We start from the raw sequence: 22,210 nt of genomic DNA, 5'->3' as shown, positions 1-22,210 counted from the left end.
GTCAGTCAGTACTAACAAGGCACTTTGTAATCAGGTTCTACACCTGTAAGGCCAGACATAAAGTATTATGAAATCTAAACTCTCTCTCTCTCACACACACCGATTACACAAACCGATTACACACACCCTTCACCCTCCAGTGCCAGTTGAGATTGCCTCAGATGGAATGTATCTGCCAGTCTGGGGCTTAGTGATCAGCTGAGGATTCAAAGTTCAAACTATCCTTATTTTCTTCCTCCTTTCCCCATGCGTTCACCTTTTAATTGGAATGATTCTGGTATTTTCCTCTCATTTGTTCCCCCCATCCTTTCCTCTCCCTATATTTTCTTCAGTCTAGGTTGTTGCATTGCATTTGATTTCTCTGTTTCCTCTCTGTGCTCTGTTGCTCTGGTCTGGGGCTTCCTCTATCTTGTGTAAGGTGTTGTTCTGTTGTTGATTCAGCTGAGGGTCATAGGGGATGATAACCCAGAGTTGGAGCTGCCCATAGACAGCTGGCTTATTACCCAAGGAATGGTGAGGACTCCATCCTCAGTGTCCTCCCCCTATGTCCAATCACCCCATCATCCATATCCCCCTACACCGCTGGCACCCTCATCACCCCCCCCCCCCCCCCCATCCATCCATCCATCCCCCTGACAATCCATATCCCAGCACTGCTAAACCAGCTAGCGCCAACAGTAGAATGGAGACACGTTAGAAAAAGCCAGACGACTCCTCCAATTGTACAATACCCACACAATGATGAATAAATAAGCTGTTAGAATCTTAATTTGTCCTTGTGTGCTCTGAAAGGAATCTAAACTCCTAGGACCTCTGAGCTGGTGAATCTGAGTTATGCATATTCTGAATACAAACACACACCTACCTACTGTTACAAATGTGGACTCCCTTCACTCTGTCCCTCCTACTGTTGGTCCTGGTCCTCTCATCCTCCCTTCATGGATGACGTGAAAGGTCTGCTTGGTCCCCAGGGCCAGGTGTGGGTTTTCAGCAGTCACAAACAGTTAATGTCTAACAGTCACACACTAAACCCAGGAGAGGTACAGATACTTTACTGCTGCACAACAGGTGTTATGTTGCCATGGCTGTTGACATTATAGAAATATAATCACTGGAACGGGAATCCCCATTCAAGTCAGTCGGTCTAGAATGGATAGACCGGCGGCCATTTTAAAAGGGATTCTATTTCTATGGTTGACATCAGATTTGTTGTCAACAGTATCATTATTGCTGATTCGACCTGGTTCAAACGTCTGTGTAGCAATAAGTATCACCATCTCTGTCAGATGCATTGTCAAGCTAACGGTCTATAGATACATTTTTATTGAACTACACTGAACAAAAATATAAACGCAACATGCAACAATTGCAAAGATTTTACTGAGTTACAGTTCATATGAGGAAATCAGTCCATTTAAATACATTCATTAGGCCCTAATCCATGGATTTCACATGACTGGGAATACAGATATGCATCTCTTGGTCACAGATACCTTTTTTTAAAAATGGGCCTCAGGATCTCTTCACAGTATTTCTGTGCATTCAAATTACCATCGATTAAAATGCAATTGTGTTCGTTGTCTGTAGTTTATGCCTGCCCGTACAATAACCCCACCGCCACCATGGGACACTCTGTTCACAACGTTGACATCAGCAACTCACTCGCCCACACAACTCCATACACATGGTCTGTGATTGTGAGGCCGGTTGGACGTACTGCCAAATTCTCTAGTAAGACATTAAGGTGGCTTATGGTAAAGAAATTAACATAAAATTATCTGGCAAAAGTTCTGGTGGACATTCCTGCCATGCCACTTGCACGATCCCTCAACTTGAGACATCTGTGGCATTGTGTTGTATGACAAAACTGCACATTTTAGAGTGGCCTTTTATTGTTCCCAGCACAAGGTGCACCTGTGTAATGATCATGCCGTGTAATCAGCTTGGGACCAACATATGGGACAAACAATTTACATGTTGTGTTTATACTTTTGTTCAGTGGAGATAATATACTATACATATTTAAAGACAACTAGCATAGAAGTCCTGTTTTAACACTGGAACACTAGTGCATTAACCCATTTAACATATTAAACCTATTAGTTACAATACTGTTGATGATCTGACACATTGGTTGCTGTTGTGATTGGTATTAAACTGTTCAATATTGTACCATACTTTTATTTATTTGAATTCTAGTCCTATGTCAACCCTGTTGACCATGGTGTGTCGACAGCTGCTCGTCGAACATCTCATTCTGAAATCATGGGCATTATTATGGACTTGGTCCCCCCTTTGCTGCTATAACAGCCTTGACTCTTCTGGGAAGGCTTTCCACTAGATGTTGGAACATTGCTGCAGGGATTTGTTTCCATTCAGCCACGAACATTAGTGAGATCAGGCACTGATGTCATGCGATTAGGCCTGGCTCTGTCGGCATTTCAATTCATCCCAAATGTGTTCAATGGGGTTTAGGTCAAGGCTCTGTGCAGGCCAGTCAAGTTCTTCTACACCGATCTCGACAAACCATTTCTGTATGGACCTTGCTTTGTGCACGGGGGCATTTTCATGCAAAAACAGTAAAGGGCCTTCCCAAAACTGTTGCCATAAAGTTGGAAGCACAGAATCATCTAGAATGTCATTGTATGCTGTAGTGTTAAGATGTCCCTTTACTGGAACTAAGGGGCCTAGCCCGAACCATGAAAAGCAGCCCCAGACCATTATTCATCCTCCACCAAACTTTACAGTTGGCACTATGCTTTCAGGCAGGTAGCGTTCTCCTGGCATCCACCAAACCCAGATGGTGAAGCGTGATTCACCACTCCAGAGAATGCATTTCCAGAGTCCAATGAGGCAAACTTTACACCACTCCAGCTGATGTTTTGCATTGTGCATGGTGATCTTAGGCTTGTGTGCGGCTGCTAGGCCATGGAAATCCATTTCATTAACCTGCAGACAAACAGTTATTGTGCTGATGTTGCTTCCAGAGGCAGTTTGGAACACGGTAGTGAGTGTTGCAACCGAGGACAGATGATTTTTACGCACTTCAACACTCGGCGGTCCAGTTCTGTGAGCTTATGTGGCCTACCACTTTACGGCTGAGCTGTTTTTGCTCCTAGACGTTTCCACTTCACAATATCAACACTTACAGTTGACCCGGCGTAGCTCTAGAAAGGCAGAAATTTTACAAACTGACTTGTTGGAAAGGTGGCATCCTATGACGGTGCCACGTTGAAAGTCACTGAGCTCTTCAGTAAGTCCATTCTACTGCCAATGTTTGTCTGGAGATTGCGTGGCTGTGAGCTTGATTTTATACACCTGTCAGCAATGGGTATGGCTGAAATAGCAGAATCCACTAATTTGAAGGGATGTTGACCATTCTATGTCAACCCTGTTGGCTTTGCAAAGTTGACTTTGCATAATGTTCAACAACCGGAATCTGTGAACAAGGCTTAAAAACAATACATTGTGAAGTTGCTGGAAAGGAGTTTAGCTAGCTAGACAGCCAAATCCATATGATCTGACTTTCATATCATTATGCAGATCACGTGACTCTGTGGGGAATTCCCTTACAGTAACTCACCCTCTGTTTTACCTTTTGAGTGAGTTTTCTATCTACCGCTAGTGACCTAGTGTATGGAGCATCCTACACAACAGTACCTGTTGATGTTTTCCTTGATTCTTTGTTTCAACATCTCTCGTCAAAGTCCCAAAAGAGCTAATAGAATCTTTAAGAGCATGATACGTTTATGTCCTTCTTATATCGGTACACAACAGTGGAATTTGATCTGTTAGATAATCTAGATTCTAAAGACTAGATTGTCGACATGACATCAGTGAATGCAGATGCCTGGCAGCTTGAGCATGATCTCTTCTCCATCATAGTGTTCTGCTCTCAACACCACTAGTTTGTGTACTTCTGTGTAACTTCTCAGTATCTCCGTCTCTTGGATCTTTGTGATCGGCAACTAGAAGGAGATTGAAAGAGATCGGCTAGGATTCAGTTACATCGTGATACGGATGTTTTAATGAATGGTTCAGGTTAGGATCTGGGGAAGGTAAACTGATCCTAGATCTGTGCATATGGGTATACTTTCACCCAGAACCATTAAACCAGGAGTGTAAGCTGATCCTAGACCTGTGCATATATGCAAATGTTAGAGCAGACTTCATGACCATTGACCCCTCTCCTATCAGTCCCGATTGCTGGTACTGTACCCGGAGTCACTCCGACCTCCACATGACACACAAACCATGGCATCCACCCTCTCACCTTCTCCTTTCCATTCTCACTATCACTGCATGATGTCATGCAGCCAGCGTTGCTCATGCTCTGTGTGTGCTTGTGTGTCATTATGACATTAGTCCTCATTCCCAGTCTTCGGTGGTCCCTGTCATTTGCTGGTTGTCCTTCCAATAAATGATTGACTCATGTGAATTGGCTGATCTGCTAATTGACTAATGACCTGGACTAATTAACAGTGTTACATAACTGTAGCTATCAAATCAGCTGATAGTTTCATGACTACTCATTAGAACTAACAAGGACAAAATAAATACCTTGGAAGTGGTCTGGGACAAGAGTTTTCCCAGAATCCTGACCATGTGATTTGACCCAGGTAAATCTCTGGGCCCTGGTTATTGCCTATGAACTGGTTATTGCATATGAACTGGTTATTGCATATGAACTGGTTATTGCCTATGAACTGGTTATTGCCTATGAACTGGTAATAGCCTATGAACTGGTAATTGCCTATGAACTGGTAATAGTCTATGAACTGGTTATTGCCTATGAACTGGTTATTGCCTATGAACTGGTTATTGCCTATGAACTGGTTATTGCCTATGAACTGGTAATAGCCTATGAACTGGTAATAGCCTATGAACTGGTAATAGCCTATGAACTGGTAATAGCCTATGAACTGGTAATAGCCTATGAACTGGTAATAGCCTATGAACTGGTTATTGCCTATGAACTGGTTATTGCCTATGAACTGGTTATTGCCTATGAACTGGTAATAGCCTATGAACTGGTAATAGCCTATGAACTGGTTATTGCCTATGAACTGGTTATTGCCTATGAACTGGTTATTGCCTATGAACTGGTTATTGCCTATGAACTGGTAATAGCCTATGAACTGGTAATAGCCTATGAACTGGTTATTGCCTATGAACTGTTTACTGCCTATGAACTGGTTACTGCCTATGAACTGGTAATAAATAGCCTATGAACTGGTAATAGCCTATGAACTGGTAATAGCCTATGAACTGGTAATAATAGCCTATGCCCAGGGACCCAATTCTTATTATTTATTTTTTCCTGGTCAGGTCATGTAGTCAGCTAGAAATCCTGTCCCTATGCATAATAAATCAATGAGTTGAACATGAAAGAGGAACCTGCACACACAGACAGAGACTGTCTGAGGACTACGGCCATGTGTCTGGTGTTCTCTTCCTCTGATCTTGGTTTTGGTTTGATGGCTTTGTTTTTGTTATTTGTCATTTTCCTCTCAGAGCCTCCGGTGAATCTTTTCTTGTTGTTTTTCTTTTGTTTTTGTCATTTCTTTGTTCTGTTGTGTTGTCGGGTGGGTTTATTATTGTGTGGCTTTGTGCCGTCCGCTGGGTTTGTCCATGGCTTTGCTCCATAGATCCCCGTATCGCAGTCCTCTGTCATGGATGACATAGAGGAGTGGCTCTGTGCTGATGTGGTGAGCTTCTTTACCTTGATTTCTCTCGCTCTCTTCTCTCTCCTCTTCTCTCTCGTTTATTTTTCTTTATTCACATTTCTATCCATCTCACGTAACCAGGTAGATCACATGTAGTGTTCCAAACTTTAGTTGACCATCTTCCTTCCATTCATTATCTGACTAATGGTTTTCCACCAATGATGAGAGTGATATAACTGTGACCTATCTCTCACATGCTACCATAATGCTAATCTAGAGAATCTATTGGAGTGAAGAATAAAACCTGCCTGTCTAAAGATGACATTGGTATTGTATCATATCACACCAGTTGATGCTACAGTGGTTCTCCCTGATGAATGTGAAAGGTACTCACAGGTCCTTAAAGGGATATATAGCAGAGTAAACAGGTTCTGAAAAGTTGGATGGACGAGTGGATGGGTCTATTGAAGTATGGTGGAAGCATGGGTCCGTCACAGTGGTGGAAAGTACATGTTCTTGAAGTACCTCAATGTCAGTACAAAAGCACTGCGTGAGAGTGACCTCCCTGAGTTGTGAATGGTGTCCTGTAGAGGTCAGGGAGGTAAGTAGCTTAGTCAACTTGTACGTAGGGTTGTAACATGTCTAACTTTCCCAAAATCCCCTGGTTTTCAAGAAATCCTTGTTGGAAGATTCCTGGAATCAAGAGGGAATAAGCAGGAAATCTGTGAATTCTACTCCGAGATTTAAGGAGAACAAGGGGATTTTGGGAAATAATTTTGCAACCCATACTTATTCAATACCGAAGGGAAGACTAATGTTTCGACTTTGACGCCTAACAATGTCCATTTACTGTAAGGCATCTTGGTGAGTCAATGGTTGTGTGCTCCTCCTGGCAGACTTGCCCACAAATGTTATGGATTCACTGATTTCCATTTCTTCTCCTCTGAATAGAAAGGCGATGGTTTAGATGGTGAGGAAGGGGTGACGAGTGAAGGTATGGATGGATTCAGGGCACTAACACTTGATACTGTGCATGTCTCATGTAGAAGCTCTCATTAAATGTGGCATAGATTCAGTTTCCTAATTTGTGTCAAAATTCTCTGATCAGCTCTTTAGTACTTGATATATTAGGCTGCGTTTACACAGGCAGCCTAATTCTGATCTTTTGCCACTTAATTGGTCTTTTGACCAATCCAATCAGATCAGAATTGGCTGTCTGTTTAAACGCAGCCTTTGTGCTGTTATTCTCAATCCTGCTCCTGGAGAGCCGCAGTACTGCAGGCTTTTGTCTCAGTTTAGTACCATCACACCCGATTCAACCAATCTACTGATCTTCAACACATTGATTGGCTGAATCAGGTGTTTCACTGCTGATGTGGGGCAAAAACATGCAGTACTGTGCCTCTCCAGAAGGTGCAGCAATGAGGATCACTACCCAAAAAGTCAACAACTGACTAACCATTTGTATATGTCCTGCTGTTAACAGGGGTTTTCTCTCCTCTTCCTCTAGAGTTTGATAAGTTTCTGGAGGATCGAGCGAAGGTGGTCGATTCCTTACCATCGCTCCCTGGTGATGAGCCTGGTCCCCCTCTCAGCGCCCCCAGCGGCACCCGCAAGAAGGCTGAACGGACGGAGGATGCCCTCTTTGCCTTGTAGACTCTCCCCCAGGAAACCTCTCTCTCTGAGACATCTGCAGTACCTAGGTATCCCCTATCCGCCACTCCTGCCAAGCAGCAGTGTAGCTACTGAACTGAACACCAATCCTCCTCCTGCAGAGGACCATGCTTGCTGTCTGCTTGCTGTCTGCTTGCTGTCTGCTTGCTGTCCGCCTGCCCAGCCGCGTTGCATCATGTATTACTATTGAGGGTTTGATCCGTCTGTCAGTGTGGGATGTGTCTGTCGTCTTGTATCTCATCTGCAGCTAGCTACCCTAAGGAGGATATAACCTAACATTGTGAGGATGAGGATAAAATGACACAACCTCGTCTTTATGTTCCTCTGAAGGTGTGAAGGTTAACAGAAAAAATCCTTCTGAAAAAGCAGACCGAGGCATATAGTCTATACAAACAGAGGAGTACTGTGTTATTTTAATAAATGTAGCTTATGAATAATTGATGCATTTATTCTTTTAACAGTTTGTACTGTACTATGTAATAGCGCTGCACTCTGTAGTTGTCTCTTTTTTATTATTTACTCACGTTCCTTTTTAGGTTTCCTTAACCCTTTCATTACCCATTCTACAGTTGTGAAATGTTGGTACAGGGAAAGGCAATGCATGAGGAAAGACTACTGTTTGACAGACTCCATGCTAGTGTTACTCAATTATGGCACAATAGTTCTGCAGGGCCAAATAGCAAACATGACTTACCTGTATCTGTCTGTCTCCACATTTCAAAAGGGAGAAGGACAAAATATATACAGCTGCAAGCAGCCATGTCAAGGTTCAAGCCCTATGGCACCACAGCAAATATCTGGCACACAGCTTTTATATTTGCTTTCCTCTTTGAAAAGCTGTTGTCAACTTCCCTCCATGTTATCTGTGTGGTGTGTACATACTGTAGGGAAGGAAAGGGTCCAAAGTAGTCTTTTCAATCAGAACCTAAGTAACACCCACCAAATATTTCTGATGGATATTATACAGGGGGTACCGGTACCATACATTGACCCGTTACCGTTACCCCCTGTATATAGCCCCGTTATTGTTACTTTATTGTTGCTCTTTTATTTTTTTGCTTTAGTTCATTTAGTAAATATTTTTTTTAACTCTTATTTTTCATAAAACTGCATTGTTGGTTAAGGGCTTGTAAATAAGCGTTTCACAGTAAGGTGAAATACCTGTTGTATTCTGCGCATGTGACAAATGGAATGTGATTAATACTACCACGACAACAACCGTATGAGTTGCAGCAGTGACGTTCCGCTCTGGTACTATCTGTACACTATGTAAGTGTAGCGATTTTGAGTTCTTCCAAAGACTTTTTAATGACAAACTAATTTAGTAATTGTTTATCAGAGGAGGTTGGTGGCACCTTAATTGGGAAGGGCGGGAACGTGGTAATGGCTGGAGCGGAATAAGTGGAAAGGTATCAACAACATCAAACACATGGTTTCCATGTGTTTAATGCCATTCCGTTTGCTTCTTTCCAGCCCCTCAGCAGCCTCCACTGGTGTCTACTGATATTGGGCTATTCTTCAATGTTTTCCTTCCCCTTCTACCATGAGACCAATTTAATGAACTTTATGCACTTTTGGACCCTTGAACGTTTCGGTATGTTTATCCTTGTGTTAATAAGATGGGAACTGTTTTTATAGGACACAAGACATTTTCTTAGACTAATTGCATAAGATTTTATATCTTTATGAAATTTCAGCCCTTTTCTGCTCTACAAAGCACACTTTACAGACAGCCGTAAATAGAAAACCGGACACTTTTTCCTGATATGGAAATTAAAGGAATAGTGCAGGTGAAATATGGCACTGAAAATCGAATCAAATTGTAAATTTATGATGGCGTATTGGTAGCATACTTCACAGAAAAGAGTTATTGCAAACGCTTATACATGTAGTTATTGTAATAAAAAAAAATGTATGTATGTTTACATAAATATATGTATATACATCAGAAATATGTGAGTATTACCTGCAGTACATGTTTATAAGTCCAACTGAATTATTAGCTTTTGTGTAGGTCGCCTAGTCGAAAGGCTAACTCATTAATGTATTGTTTGGTCTCCTGGTTGTATATGTACAGTAATGTCATGCAGGAAAACAAATTCCTCCCAGATCCTTTCTACTTTGGGGAAGCTCCCCTGCTCTCCTCTCTTTACACATACATGTGTGGAACAGAAATAGGTTCGGATGTGCTTCAGAAGGATGACCAAAAACGTTATTTTTACCGTGTTTTATGTGTTTTTACTGTGGTCTAAATTGTCTGGTAAAGCTTCCTGTCTTTTATTTTTGAGGATTACAGTGGGCGGTAGCTGTGGGCTGTGACTCTGCTAGTGGGACGGCCCATTTTAACCTGTTAACATTCTATTTTACTTTGCTTACCTACAGTAGGTAATGGAGTTAGATGCGGGCATAACATTCTCTTCCTGTTGTCAGGAAAACATGGGCTACAGACCTTTGAGGCAAAAGAGGTTCGTTCTTCATTTCAACTCTTTTGCCAGTACTTTTCAAAGTTAATGCTTATAAAGCTTCTACAATTAACACCAAATGAATAACTACAAAACGCCATGACGTTTCACTTCAATAGGAACTATGTGTTTACTTGCAAGTATCCTTATATACTTATCAAAGTAATGTGTATTATACTGTAAATGAGATACTCAAATAAGTAAAAAAGACCTTACTGTATTTTATTTAAAAACATCTGCTTCCAGATCAAACATTATTTGTAACAATCATTTATAAATGTGAGGGTGATATTACAAACAAGTACATTATTTGTATGATTTGTCTTGGGCATTAATGTTTGAATGTGTTTTAGAATACTGTAACAGAATAAACTGTTATTAATGCGCTTTAACTCTGTTTCATTCTTGTCCTAGTTGGTCTTCTGTTGCTTTAATTCCACCTCTTATGAAATAGTAGCATACATTTTACAATCAACAGTTGCTGTTCCTCTTATGTCTTAAGGCTGGACAAAGCATAGAGATGTTTGAACTAAGATTCTTTGTTACTGAACAAATATAACATGTCACTTTAAACAGTTGATTTCTATGTGTGTCACTTTTTATTTTTTATAACCAGAAAGCATTATGTATATGCTTAATCTTTTACGCTGTCCTCCGATCAGATGGTTGTGTGAACCTGTTGGTTTGCTATGGATCATGTGAACCTGTTGGTTTGCTATGGATCATGTGAACCTGTTGGTTTGCTATGGATCATGTGAACCTGTTGGGTTGCTATGGAACATGTCGACCTGTTGGGTTGCTATGGAACATGTCGACCTGTTGGGTTGCTATGGATCATGTGAACCTGTTGGTTTGCTATGGATCATGTGAACCTGTTGGTTTGCTATGGATCATGTGAACCTGTTGGTTTGCTATGGATCATGTGAACCTGTTGGTTTGCTATGGATCATGTGAACCTGTTGGGTTGCTATGGAACATGTCGACCTGTTGGGTTGCTATGGATCATGTGAACCTGTTGGGTTACTATGGAACATGTCGACCTGTTGGGTTGCTATGGAACATGTCGACCTGTTGGGTTGCTATGGAACATGTCGACCTGTTGGGTTGCTATGGAACATGTGAACCTGTTGGTTTGCTATGGATCATGTGAACCTGTTGGGTTGCTATGGAACATGTCGACCTGTTGGGTTGCTATGGATCATGTGAACCTGTTGGGTTGCTATGGATCATGTGAACCTGTTGGGTTGCTATGGATCATGTGAACCTGTTGGGTTGCTATGGATCATGTGAACCTGTTGGGTTACTATGGAACATGTCGACCTGTTGGGTTGCTATGGATCATGTGAACCTGTTGGGTTGCTATGGAACATGTGGATCTGTTGGGTTGCTATGGAACATGTGGACCTGTTGGGTTGCTATGGAACATGTGGACCTGTTGGGTTGCTATGGAACATGTGGACCTGTTGGATTGCTATGGAACATGTGGACCTGTTGGGTTGCAACAGGAATGAGCTATTGGACATTGTAACCCAATGTATCTCTTCACTACCCGCAAAACTGGTTGAAATATGTAATTTCAACAGCAAAACTAGTTAAATGTTTTTTCAACCAGTTTTGCTCACTGAGTATGGACATGGGGGAGCTGGAAATTGTGTCCTCCGGTGTTCTGTTGAGGAACAGCTGTTTTTCCTGACTAGGAAATGTTCCGGTCTAGACTAAATGGTCAGGAGAACTCTTGTCCCTCCTGTATGATGATGTGGGTGTTCTATGGCTGTGCTGTTCTGCAATTCATTACTTTGGTTTCAGCTTTCTATTGTGTGACCTGATTATGCACGTATTAACCAATAAAACACTAGCAACGTGTGACCTCTACCAACACTTTGTTTATGGTTATTTTCTTGTGTGTATTACATTTGTCCTTGCGATGGTGTTAGTATATGAAATATGATAGTGAACACACATGGTAAATTCAGGCAGAGACAAGCTCATAGTTCAACCTGGCGTAGTGGCCCACTGAGTGATGCAACAGACTCACTTCTTGCACCATGTTATTCATAGCACTGCATGTTTCCCCTACCCTGAACCTTTCCCCTTATACTGTAGGTAGTTATACCTCCCCTCCCATGCCAAGGTAATAGTTTCCTGTTGATGTCCATGCAGACACTCCAGATGTATTCATGCAACAATTTCAATGATTTTACTGAGTTACAGTTCACAAAAGAAATTCAGTCAATTTTTAAATAAATAAATTGGGCCTAATCGATGGATTTCACATGACTGGGAATAGAGATACCTTAAAGTAGGGGCGTGGATCAGAAAACCAGTCAGTATCTGGTGTTACCATCATTTGCCTCATGCACCACGACATCTCCTTCGCATAGAGTTGATCAGGCTGCTGATTTTGGCCTGTGGAATGTTGTCCCACTCTTTAATGGCTGTGCGAAGTTGCTGTATATTGGTGGGAACTGGAGCATGCTGTTGTACACGTCTATCCAGAGCATCCCAAACGTGCTCAATGGGTGACATGTCTGGTGAGTATGCAGGCCATGAAAGAACTGGGACATGTTCAGCTTCCAGGAACTGTGTACAGAACCTTGCAACATGGGGCTGTGCATTATCATGCTGAAACATGACGTGATGGCTGCGGATGAATGGCCTCAGGATCTCATCACGGTATCTCTGTGCATTCAAATTGTCATTGATTAAAATGCAATTGTGTTTGTTGTCTACCTTATGCCTGCCCATACCATAACCCCACTGCCACCATGGGGCACTGTTCACAACGTTGACATCAGCAAACCCCTCGCCCACATGACGCCATACTCTCTGTCTGCCATCTGCCCGGTAAAGTTGCAACCCGGGATTCATCTGTGAAGAGTGCACTTCTCCAGCGCGCCGGGGTCCATCGGGGGTGAGCGTTTGCCCACTGAAGTCAGTTACGATGCAGAGCTACAGTCAGGTCAAGGCCCTGGTGAGAATGACGAGCACACAGATGATCTTCCCTGAGATGATTTCTGACAGTTTGCAGAACTTCTTCAGCTGTGCAAACCCAGTTCCAGCAGCTGTCCGGGTGGTTAGTCTCAGACCATCCCGCAGGAGAAGAAGCCGGATGTGGAGGTCCTGGGCTGGCGTGGTTACATGTGGTCTGTGGTTGTGAGGCCGGTTGGACATATTGCCAAATTCTCTAAAATGACATTAAGGTGGTTTATGGTAGAGAAATTAACATTAAATTATCTGGCAACAGTTCTGGTGGACATTCCTGCAGTCAGCATGCCAATTACACGCTCCCTCAAAACTTGAGATATCTGTGGCATTGTGTTGTGTGATAAAACTGCACATTTTAGACTGGCCATTTATTGTCCCCAGCATAAATTGCACATGTGTAATGATCATGCTGTTTAATCTTGATATGCCACACCTGTCAGGTAGATGGATTATCTTGGCAAATGAGAAATGCTCACTAACAGGGACGTAAACAAATGTGTGCACAATTTGAAAGACATAAGCTTTTTATGTACATTTTCTGGGATTTTATTTTTTCAGCTCATGAAACATGGGACCAACATTTTACATTTAGATTTTTGTTCAGTTTAGATCTGCCTGGATCTCCCTGACTGAATACAGTGCACACCCATAGACCTCTCAATTGGATCTATGCTGATAACTGACTGCTCCTTTGGCTGCCTGTTGAGCATCACACTGATCTCCTGGTGTGTTACCAGATTCAAAAGAGCATCATGTCAGTCAGGACAACAATCGCCCCAGGCAACAAAGGCAGTCCTGCTGAAAGCAGGCCGGGCCCCTATATACTATATCTCTCCTGCTCCACTGCTTGCTATTCAACAACTAGTTTGCAGCTGTGCTACTGTCGGTCGTTGACCCATTTCTTTCCAGTACCACACCTTTGTTGTGCCCCCTTTGTGTGTGCTTGTGTTTTGGTGAGCTCACACACGGCTCACATGTCCTACTACAATCCACATATCGGATAATTTGATCAAGGTTATTATTGTTGATTATTGAATGGTCTTTTTAGAGAGCCATTACTTTGTGTTAATTGCTTAATTACCATGGTTTGAATAATATGTGTTTTTGTTATTTATTCTTTGAGGAAAATGTTTGCTTTGACTTTATGCTACATGTCATTGTCCAACCAAAGGGGACTTCCATGAGCTTTGTTAAATCAACCCTGTTAATCTCGTCTTGCCCTAAAAGTTTTGAAGCCGCACTGTACTATGTATGTCCCTCCATATATTTAGCCTGCTCCCCCTTCCCCTCCACTACTCCAGGAGAAATACATGATGTAACCACGGGAGCCAAAGTCGTGATGTCAGATCACCCCACTCGGTTTCCGAGTTCCCCATTGGTCGAATTCTCTGGTTCTACAGACAGTCATCACTACGGGCCACACAAGCTTGAACAGTAGTTAGCCCACCCCTGCTTGGCGTTGATTGGCTGTTAAGGACAAGCCCATAATAAACACCCATGCTGTTGTTTTCCAGAGGACAATACCGTTTTCTCGATTATAAAACGTCATTAATGCATTATATAAGTACAGACCACGAAACAAAACAAATATTAAAAACATGACATGATATTTCCACGTTCAATTTATGTATTTGGCACTTGAAGAAGCTTATTGACTTTGGATATGTATTTCCCCACAGTGTTCATCCAACAATATATTCGTTTTCAAGGAACACTGCTTTTTATTCTTTGCAATAGCCATGCACAAATGTAAATACCATGGACACTGTATTTCGTCCTGGAGTTGCCAGTCAAAGAAAGGTATGAGACCATGAAGGGGGAGTCAGCATTCACAAGTGGTCGGGGGTTGGCTAGAACAAGTGTCACTCATTAAGCGCTCTGTAACTAGCTGGCTAAACATGTGGATCCTCAATGAGCACTGTTTAGCGTGAGAAGTGTGCCTCTTGGGCATCAATATGAAGACAGAAGAAGGCACTATTTGACAGATCAATAACAGAGTTTATCTCACTGGAATTATTGCAAATGTAGCTAGATACGATTTCCACTTAAATCGATGTTTGTGTAAGTTTTTAGCCACAGTGATTTATCTAACCATAACGAGACAGCAAAAATGAACTTGTCTTTTGACGATCAGTCACTGGATAATCTGGATCCAACCATATCCCTAAATGACCCCAGCGATATTGACACGGCTCTGCTCAATGACATTGATGGTAAGAACGTTAAGCTTACTAGTAAGCTAGCTAGCAAAACGGACAACTTGAACTTGGTAACGCGTTAGCTAGTTAGCTATTGTTGTTGCGAATGTTAGCTAGCCAAACAAGTGACAACAATAGCAGCAACACATATATGAAACAGCTTGTACACATAGCGTTACTGAGTGAGGTATCATTAACTACGTATAGGCACCCAGTGAGTAATTTAGAATGATGTACAGCTTAGTTAGCTGTCATGTTAGCAAGTTAGCTAACTTACATTAGTTATGACCGTAAATCAAATTAACGAGTTATATTTTACTCAAACAGTTACTTTATGTGGTAGTAGGAGAAGGCTTCCTTCTCTCAGGGTCGAGGCTAGTTAACCTTATGGAACTAGCTAGCTACTGTCTGAGTTCGGTGCTTGTTTTTCTGTTGTTGCTGCTCTCGTTTTTGCGTTTTGGTTCTGATCTAACTCTAGACACATTTATATCTGCTATTTTGCATGTTATTGATAAGTTAAAACAATGTACATACTACACGAGCTGATAGTTCACTGCTAGCTTGTGTGTGATGAACGGAACAGACGCTAGTTAATGTGCCCCGCCCCCTCCAACTTGTCCTACTGACATCACGACGAGGTTAATGTCGAGCGTTCCCTGTCGGGTTCATTTCAAGAGGCGTGAAATAAGTCTATAACATGAATCATGATCTGATGGTTGCTTTTTTCCCACCCATATATAATTCCTATTTATGTATGAATTAATCATATGTTGCAGTCTTATTAATAAAATGTTAATCGTTTATATTTAAATTAGTATAGTTATATCGAACCTAGTTACGTCAATGTATAAGTGCATTCAGTTGAATGGTGGCTATTCGATTCGTTGGTGATATTAACTAATGTTATTTGTCAGTATAATCAATGGTTGGTTGTTTGCCAACAACTGCTCTGCTGCAGCATCTCACCCTTCATTGATTCCACTCACTACCCTAAAAATTGACCGAGAGTAACCCAGCACTAAATTGTCCCATAGTAACCCCTTCTCATTGAAACCACAAGTGCTTCCTCTCTTTCTATCTTGGGGGCTGGTCTGCATTGCAAGTGTCTGAGGCACTTTCTGATTGGTCGGCAGCGATCACCTCATACAAAACATTGGTTTACAAATCCAGGCTAGTCAGACTGGTGTGCAGAGAGACAGAGAGCAAAGGCAGAAGCATGAAGTGTGTTCCGTTATTACTGAACCTAGTCCTTATAACATATGACTATTAGCTTGATGATTTGGTCTAAGATTAAACAAAATGGTATTTCTCCTTGCCAGGGAACAGCCTCCTCACTGTGCTGCCTGAAACTCATTCGGGATAGCCTAACCTACAGCCTATTTCTGTTGGAAATCCAGAAGAATAAGCTATCCTGTACTAACGAAGGTTTCTCATAGACAATAATTGTGAGCATCTCTAGCTGATGAAACAAGTATGCTATACAGTGTATTACCCTAAAACAAGGCCTGTTGTATTATTAGAGAATAAAGTTTTCAGTTTGAGTAATTAACTTGCTACTATTACTCAGTTCCATGTTCTAATGTAAAGTGCTACCATGCCATGTTTACATGGAGGGTGCAGCATAGCATAGTAAACATCACCCTTTTCATCAACACTCAATTCTTCTTGTGTCTCCATCCTCACCTACTCAGGGTTGTTGTCCTTTTGACAGACCGTGTGCATCATAATGCTGTGAATAGTAGTGAAGTAGCTGCAGGTCTGGGATGGTGTGACTGTGATCATAGTGTCTATTGTGTTGCCTGTCTCGCTGTGGCCCTTTTGGAGCCCATTAGAGTGGCATAGAGCCAGTCTCCTCTGCTGCAGTGGCTCCATAATAACTGCATTACTGACCAGGACTGAACTGAGCTGGCCTCATTTACTGTCCTGCTCTACTTCGCAGATCAGGGCCCATATCCACAAAGTATCTGAGTATGAGTGCTGTTCTAGGATCAGATCTTTTGTGTTCATGATAATCTGATTCATTATGATCAAAACTGATCTTAGATCAGCACCTACTCTGGGACACTTTGAGCCCAGTTCTTGGTTTTTCTAGTGGAGTTAGGGCAGAGATTAAGTGACACATTACCATGTGGTGTGGCGAGAGAGATGGGAGAAATGCTCTGTCAGTCAGTCACCCAGTGGTTCAAGTCTTAATTTAAGCCTTTAGTTGACAATCATGAAACGCTCCGATTGGGTTACAGGGTTTTATCTCTGCTCCATTCAGAGGCCCAGAAACGTGGTTTGGTCATTGGGAGGCACGCTGATGCACCCATCCCGTTAGCGAGATCATTTACGTCAACATCAGCAGAACATCTCTCTCAGTAGACAAAATATTACAAACAGCTAGCAGCCAAGTAGATTGGTCATGAAAGTCAGAAAAGCAATATATTAAATTGCTTACCTTTGATCTTCGGATGTTTGCACTCACAAGACTCGCAGTTACACAATAAATGTTCCTTTTGTTCCATAAAGATTATTTTTATATCCAAAATACCTCCATTTGTTTGGCGCGTTATGTTCAGAAATCCACAGGCGCGAGCGGTCACGACATCGCAGACGAAAATTCCAAATAGTATCCGTAATGTCCACAGAAACACGTCAAACTTTTTTTCATAATCAATCCTCAGGTTGTTTTTTCAATATATAATCAATAATATATCAACCGGTACTTTAGCTTCGTCAATAGGAGAGAGAGACACAAAGGCTGCTCCAAACTTTTGCGCAAGCAAAATTCTGGGGACACCCAGCTATACACTGACACGATGTGATCTTTCTCGCTCATTTTTCAAAATAAAAGCCTGAAACTATGTCTAAAGACTTTTCACACCATGGGGAAGCCGTAGGAAAAGGAATCTGGTTGATATCCCTTTAAATGGAGCGAAGGCAGGCTATGGAACATGGCGCTTTCAAAATAGAAGCCACTTCCTGGTTTGATTTTCCTCAGGTTTTCGCCTGTAATATCAGTTCTGTTATTCTCACAGACAATATTTTGACAGTTTTTGAAACTGAGTGTTTTCGATCCTAATCTTACAATTATATGCATATTCTAGAATCTGGGCCTGAGAAATAGGCAGTTAAATTTGGGTATGTTTTTCATCCAAAAATCAAAATACTGCCCCCTACACTCAAGAGGTTTTTAAGATGTTCAAAATGACTGCAGTATGGAGTGAACAAAAGGCTCTGCTTTGTGTGTGTGTGTGTGTGTACAGCTGTTTGTTCCAGTCTAGCTTTAACACATGATTCAACTAATCACAGTCTTCAACTTAGATTACTTTGTTTTAGTTTTGTCTTATTTGACCCTCTTCTCCTGATTTCTGTGGTAATGTCATGGTTAACAAGGCATCCCCTGTCTCTCGCTGTCTCTGCTTCTCTCAATCTATGGAGTACTCTGACTATATCCCCATCTCTCCTCAGACATGCTGCAGCTCATCAACAACCAGGACATGGTGGAGTTCAACCAGGACATGGCGGGTCTCTTTGACCCCCCTCAGTTCACAGGGGTCACCCCTACCCAGGACCTCCCTGCCCTCAGCCTGCCCCACTCCACCACCTCCCCTCCATCCACCACCTCCTCAATCCTGAGCAGCAGCCCCCACCTTGATGCTCTCCTGGGGCCCCCCATCATCCGCAGTTCCTCCCCCCCAGACAAGGCCTTCCACCCCCCCACCTTCCAGCAGTCACCCCTGGCCCAAGTCACCACCTCCACCCCTGTACCACTACCTAGGCCGCAGCCAGCTCCCCAGCAGGGCTCTCCATCAGCCCAGGCTGCTCAGGGTCTCAGGGAGTCCAAGGTGGACCTGCCCCTGCCGGTCCTCTCCCCCCCAGCCCCTGTTCCAGTCCAGCTTCCTCCCCCAGCCTCTTCCCCCCATACTGTACCCGGCCAGAGCCCCGTGTTCAGCGCCGCCCCCCAAGCCCTGTTCACCTCTCCTGCCCCCCAGCAGTCCCAGGCCCACACCCAGCAGATACGGATTAACTACAGCACCCACAATGGCTACAAAGGTGAGGAACAGATTGTCTCCATTCCTCTGTATTAATAGTTGAAATGCTGGTAGTAGATGGATGAGAGTCAGAAAATAAGGCCAAGGGAGCAAACGAATGCAAGGAAACGTAAAACTGAGTCACTCCCCCTAATCCTAACCCCTTCCACGTGGAGATGAAACATAGCTATTTTAATGGTTGTAGGGGTTTCCCCATGGCCCTCCCTGCTCAGCCCCGTCCTGCCAGGTAATGGGAGGGAAGGAGGGACCCCACCATGTGTTGCTAGTAGTAGAGCCACATGGTCGTTAAGACGTCTTATTTATGATGCAGAGCAGGGCCATGCTGTTGTGTCTGGATGAGAGCAGAGCATGACTGGAGGAACAGTTTACACATGCTCACACTCCTACTGTCTCACCCACTCTCACACACACTCTCTCTCTGTCTCTCTCTCTCAAGGCGAAAGGTAGGGACTGACAATGGAAACTGGTATACAAAGCAAAAACACTCACTCCCTGAAGAAAGCCTACTTGGTGTTATGTTATGAGGAGATAGAGTTGTGTTCTATGGTGCAGTAACAGTAGTAGTTCAGCATGTTTCCAAAGGAGAGTCAGTGGGTTACTCAACAACCTCCGCTGACTGTCAGTCAAAATCCCAATCTAATACCCGTTGGTCAAAGTGAAGGACCGTCCCTGAGGCTGAGAGAGGGTTTTTTGTCTACGCTCTCTATGAGCCATATTCAGATATACACACCTTGCCCGTGTCGCATACCTGTGCAACACTGTCCCTTTAACAATGTCTCGCTACACTCGCATTAACATCTGCTAACCATGTGTATGTGACAAATAAAATTAGATTATAAACTACAGTAAGATATCTGCCCCATGCAGCCATGCCCCAGCATTACAAACCTACTGACTCTGTGTAGACCAATGTCTTTACAGCCACCTGTACTGTTATGTTACACACTGCCTGCTACAGTCATCATATCATATGTTTTCTAGAGGTCAAAGGTCATTCCTACAATGATAATCCATACTGTTATCGGTCAGTGACTCAAGTGTCTTTATAGCTACCAAACGTACTGTAGTGTACACTCCCCGCTTCAGCCAGTATCCCATAATGATATCACTCACCAGGGGGAAAGGTCATACACTACTAAGCCACGCAAAAAATGTATGTGAACTTTGGCCTCGCCAAAGACTTATGGTGACGCCAGTTTATATGGTGTTTTAGTTTTACAGCTGGTTTTACAGCTTGAACTATTTCAAACACAATTGAGTCCATACTAGCATGACGTTTTGAACCCAGAAACAAATGTTTAAGTACTCCCTCCTTGTTTCAGGCAGTTTTCTTCCGTTTGGTGCCTAATGAACATGACCCTGATTTTTTTTCTAGCTGTCAATCATCAAGGAGGCCCCGCCCAGCCCATGGTCAGCCTGTCGTCGTCCCCTTCCGGTGTTCAGCCAATGACCATCCAGGCTCTGACCACCACGGCCCCCCTCCTGACCACCTCAGCAAGCCCCCCAGCTCAGACCATCGCATCACATCACATTCAACAAGTTAGTTTGTTCACCTGGAGTGAGTGTGTGTGTGTTATGTTTGATGAGACTCATTAACCCTAAGAATATCAACACACCAGAAAAAAATGATTTGTTCTTTGCATTCAAACCTATTATTGTCCTAGTATTTGTTTCATTTCTAATTTATTTCAATGGAACAGAACTGCTCCCTCAGGCTTATAGTCTAACCCTCCATCTCTCTCTCTCTCTCTCTCTCCCTCGCTCTCTCTCTCTCTCCCACTCGCTCTCTCTCTCTCCCACTCGCTCTCTCTCTCTCCCACTCGCTCCTCCTCCTCTCAGGTATTGCTCCAGCCCCAGTTTATCAAGGCTGAGTCTCTGCTGCTTACCACCCTGAACCGTGACCCCTGTATGGTCACTACTGTGGCCTCTCCATGCATCACCTCCCTGGCCACCACCACATCCCAGAGCACCCACTCACTGCAGGTAGGAACCACAGCCCAGAGCACCCACTCACTGCAGGTAGGAACCACAGCCCAGAGCACCCACTCACTGCAGGTAGGAACCACATCCTAGAGCACCCACTCACTGCAGGTAGGAACCACATCCTAGAGCACCCACTCACTGCAGGTAGGAGCCACATCCTAGAGCACCCACTCACTGCAGGTAGGAACCACATCCTAGAGCACCCACTCACTGCAGGTAGGAACCATATCCCAGAGCACCCACTCACTGCAGGTAGGAACCACATCCTAGAGCACCCACTCACTGCAGGTAGGAACCACATCCCAGAGCACCCACTCACTGCAGGTAGGAACCACATCCTAGAGCACCCACTCACTGCAGGTAGGAACCACATCCCAGAGCACCCACTCACTGCAGGTAGGAACCACATCCCAGAGCACCCACTCACTGCAGGTAGGAACCATCACCACAGCCCAGAGCACCCACTCACTGCAGGTAGGAACCACATCCTAGAGCACCCACTCACTGCAGGTAGGAACCACAGCCCAGAGCACCCACTCACTGCAGGTAGGAACCACAACCCAGAGCACCCACTCACTGCAGGTAGGAACCACATCCTAGCGCACCCACTCACTGCAGGTAGGAACCACATCCTAGATCACCCACTCACTGCAGGTAGGAACCACATCCTAGAGCACCCACTCACTGCAGGTAGGAACCACAGCCCAGAGCACCCACTCACTGCAGGTAGGAACCACAGCCCAGAGCACCCACTCACTCCAGTTAGGAACCACAGCCCAGAGCACCCACTCACTGCAGGTAGGAACCACAGCCCAGAGCACCCACTCACTGCAGGTAGGAACCACAGCCCAGAGCACCCACTCACTCCAGTTAGGAACCACAGCCCAGAGCACCCACTCACTGCAGGTAGGAACCACAGCCCAGAGCACCCACTCACTGCAGGTAGGAACCACATCCTAGAGCACCCACTCACTGCAGGTAGGAACCACATCCTAGAGCACCCACTCACTGCAGGTAGGAACCACATCCTAGATCACCCACTCACTGCAGGTAGGAACCATCACCACAGCCCAGAGCACCCACTCACTGCAGGTAGGAACCACATCCTAGATCACCCACTCACTGCAGGTAGGAACCACAGCCCAGAGCACCCACTCACTCCAGTTAGGAACCACAGCCCAGAGCACCCACTCACTGCAGGTAGG

The 22,210-nt window shown here is 43.8% G+C and overlaps 2 protein-coding genes and 1 long non-coding RNA gene across 10 annotated transcripts in view; 2 read left to right on the top strand and 1 right to left on the bottom strand.

Moving 5' to 3' along the window:
- The window catches only part of LOC110486860 (TOM1-like protein 2), a 45,914-nt gene extending 35,720 nt beyond the window's left edge, over positions 1-10,194 (top strand). For 3 of the 6 annotated variants that reach the window (XM_036941598.1, XM_036941599.1, XM_036941595.1), the window contains exons 13-16: positions 442-513; positions 5,649-5,708; positions 6,618-6,660; positions 7,177-10,194. In XM_036941598.1, the coding sequence (XP_036797493.1) occupies positions 442-513; positions 5,649-5,708; positions 6,618-6,660; positions 7,177-7,322 (321 nt within the window). In that variant the 3' untranslated portion in view covers positions 7,323-10,194. The remainder of the gene's footprint in view (positions 1-441; positions 514-5,648; positions 5,709-6,617; positions 6,661-7,176) is intronic. The other 3 variants (XM_036941597.1, XM_036941596.1, XM_036941600.1) reach the window with 3 other exon arrangements.
- Positions 9,254-11,673, bottom strand: LOC110486865. The gene is made up of 2 exons (XR_005035611.1): positions 11,263-11,673; positions 9,254-11,206 (listed from the first exon to the last, which is right to left on the bottom strand). It is a non-coding gene; the product is annotated as an uncharacterized LOC110486865 (long non-coding RNA).
- Positions 11,674-14,624: 2,951 nt separating this feature from the next.
- LOC110486859 (sterol regulatory element-binding protein 1) overlaps positions 14,625-22,210 on the top strand; it is a 46,282-nt gene continuing 38,696 nt past the window's right edge. For all 3 annotated transcript variants that reach the window (XR_005035610.1, XM_036941593.1, XM_036941592.1), the window contains exons 1-4: positions 14,625-15,000; positions 18,439-19,023; positions 20,398-20,561; positions 20,862-21,005. Coding sequence is in view for 2 of the 3 variants with exons in the window: in XM_036941593.1 (XP_036797488.1) it covers positions 14,898-15,000; positions 18,439-19,023; positions 20,398-20,561; positions 20,862-21,005 (996 nt within the window). In the remaining variant the exon portion in view is untranslated. The remainder of the gene's footprint in view (positions 15,001-18,438; positions 19,024-20,397; positions 20,562-20,861; positions 21,006-22,210) is intronic.

The sequence above is a fragment of the Oncorhynchus mykiss genome, chromosome 13 (genome assembly GCF_013265735.2).
Source record: "Oncorhynchus mykiss isolate Arlee chromosome 13, USDA_OmykA_1.1, whole genome shotgun sequence".
Taxonomy (NCBI): Eukaryota; Metazoa; Chordata; class Actinopteri; order Salmoniformes; family Salmonidae; genus Oncorhynchus; species Oncorhynchus mykiss.
The sequence above is the reverse complement of the archived record's forward strand: the minus strand, read 5'-3'. Positions and strand labels throughout refer to the sequence as shown.